Source organism: Parus major, chromosome 21 (assembly GCF_001522545.3).
Source record: "Parus major isolate Abel chromosome 21, Parus_major1.1, whole genome shotgun sequence".
Taxonomy (NCBI): domain Eukaryota; kingdom Metazoa; phylum Chordata; class Aves; order Passeriformes; family Paridae; genus Parus; species Parus major.
In genome coordinates this window covers 5,937,122-5,939,419 of record NC_031789.1, presented here as the reverse complement: position 1 = coordinate 5,939,419, position 2,298 = coordinate 5,937,122, and the positions used below count along the sequence as shown (strand labels likewise).

General features: G+C 48.9%; 1 protein-coding gene across 1 annotated transcript in view; it reads left to right on the top strand.

The window, feature by feature from the left end:
- Positions 1 to 2,292, top strand: part of SCNN1D (sodium channel epithelial 1 subunit delta) — a 30,844-nt gene extending 28,552 nt beyond the window's left edge. Inside the window, 2 exon segments of the mRNA XM_015648545.2 lie at positions 66 to 141; positions 810 to 2,292. Of these exon segments, the coding sequence (XP_015504031.1) occupies positions 66 to 141; positions 810 to 1,106 (373 nt within the window). The 3' untranslated portion in view covers positions 1,107 to 2,292.
- The last annotated feature ends 6 nt before the right edge of the window (positions 2,293 to 2,298 follow it).

The following is a 2,298-nucleotide window of genomic DNA, read 5'->3' as shown; positions in this document are numbered from 1 at the left end:
CCACCAGGAATGCCCCGTTCCAGCCAGGAATGCCCATTCCAGCAGGAATTCCCTCTGTTCCACAGGAAGGAGCTCGCCAAGGTCTCCATCTTCTACCGGCAGCTGCGCTCCCAGGCCCTGCATGAGGCCCCGCTGCTCTCGGTACGTCCCAACCTTTCCCATCAACTTCCAACAGAATTCCTGAATTTTAGGAGGGATTAATGCCTGGAAATTAATAATTTCCCCTTATTTTTATATATCTAGAGATATATATTTATCAATATGATAATATTTGTTATTAATTAATATATTGTATTTTTATTCTTAATGTATGTGGTATAAAATATATATTTATGAGTACGACACTATTAATTTAAAATTACTTATTAGATTTTATTTTTTCATGTTTATATGACATATAAGCATCTATATTTCTATGATAATATTATTATTATAATTTCAGTTTTATTTGGTGATATATAAAAATATATTTATGAATACAATAGTATTAATTAAAATATTAATTATTTATTTTTTATGTTTATTTTCTATGATGTGTAAATATATATCTTCATATGATAATATTAATTCTGAATTTTCATTTTTAATTATTAATTATTTTCATATGTTCATTTTTATTTTGATATATATATAAATCTGTGTTTATTAACATGATACTATTAATTATTAATATATTAGGCTGGCTGCAGAGAGGGATTTTTCCAGAAAAACCCTTGGGAATTTCACCTTTTCCCCAACCCCACAGGGTTGATGAGAGCAGAATTCCCTTTCCCAGAGCTCTGCTGATAAAAGCATGGAATTTTTTCCAGGAGAACCTGCTGCTGTCCAGCATGGGGAGCCAGTGGAGCCTGTGGTTCGGCTCCTCGGTGCTGTCGGTGCTCGAGGTGCTGGAGCTGCTCGCCGATGCTCTGGTCCTGGCCCTGCTCTGCTGCTTCCGCCGGCTCCGGGCCTTGGAGCGGCCCCCGGCCCCGGAGAGCTCCGGGGAGCGGCAGGAGGAGCCCCGGGAAGGGCAGCAGGGAGCCCGAGGAGCGGGAATGGGGCTCCCACGGCACCCGGAGCTGGAGCTGGAGGGGTTCCAGAGCAGCCGGGAGCTGGGACCGGAGTGAGGAACTGAGACCTGGAATTCTCCTGAGGCTGGGGAAGGTGCCAGGGACATCCTGGATCCACAGCTGAGCATGGAAATGCCTGGAATTCTCCTGATCCTGCTGGAAGGGTGCCAGGGATGCCCTGGATCCACAGCTGGGAGCTCTGGCAATGCTTGGAATTCTCCTGATGCTCCTGGAAAAGTCACAGGGATGTCCTGGATCCTCTCTGGGAGCTCCCTGAGCATGGGAATGCCTGGAATTCCCTTCATGCTGCTGGAGACGTGCCAGGGACATTGTGGATCCACAGCTGAGCATGGAAATGCTGGGAATTCTCCTGATCCTGCTGGAAATGTGCCAGGGACACCCTGGATCCTCTCCTGAGGGTGGCAGTGCTTGGAATTCTCCTGATGTTGCTGGAAAAGTCAGGGATGCCCTGGATCCACAGTTGGGAGCTCTGGCAATGCCTGGAGTTCTCTTGATCTTGCTGGAAAAGTCACAGGGATGTCCTGGATCCTCTCTGGGAGCTCCCTGAGCATGGAAATACCTGGAATTCCCTTAATTCTGTAGGAAAGGTGCCAGGGATGTCCTGGATCCACAGCTGAGCTCCCCCAGCCCCTCCAGGTTCCCACTGCACATCCCTGGATCCTGCATCCCGAGGTTTTGGATCCCAGGGAACGCCTGGGCAGGGGGAGCTGTGCTCTGGGAGTCCTGGAATCCTCTCCAAGGGCTGTTCCCAGCTGGAATTCCCAAGCCCTGGTGAGGAGCTCACTCTGAGGCCGGGCCGGGCCCAGCCAGGTTTCACCGAGGGAGGGAATTCCAGGAGAATCCAAGGATTGTGTGGGATGGGAATGGGCTTGGAATGGGATAGGTTTAACCCTTCCAATCCCAAACCATTCCCTGCCCCTGGGATTCACATCCAGGGTTGTCCTGATCCTGCCTGGAATTCCCAAACACCTCCTGGGCTCTGATCCCAGAATTCCTAAACACCTCCTGCCCTTGGGCTCTGCTCCCACCTGGAATTCCCAAACATCTCCTGCCCTCTGATCCTGGAATTCCCAAACATCTCCTGCCCTCTGATCCTGGAATTCCCAAACATCTCCTGCCCTCTGATCCCAGAATTCCCAAACATCTCCTGCCCTCTGATCCCAGAATTCCTAAACATCTCCTGGGCTCTGATCCTGGAATTCCTAAACACCTCCTGGGCTCTGATCCC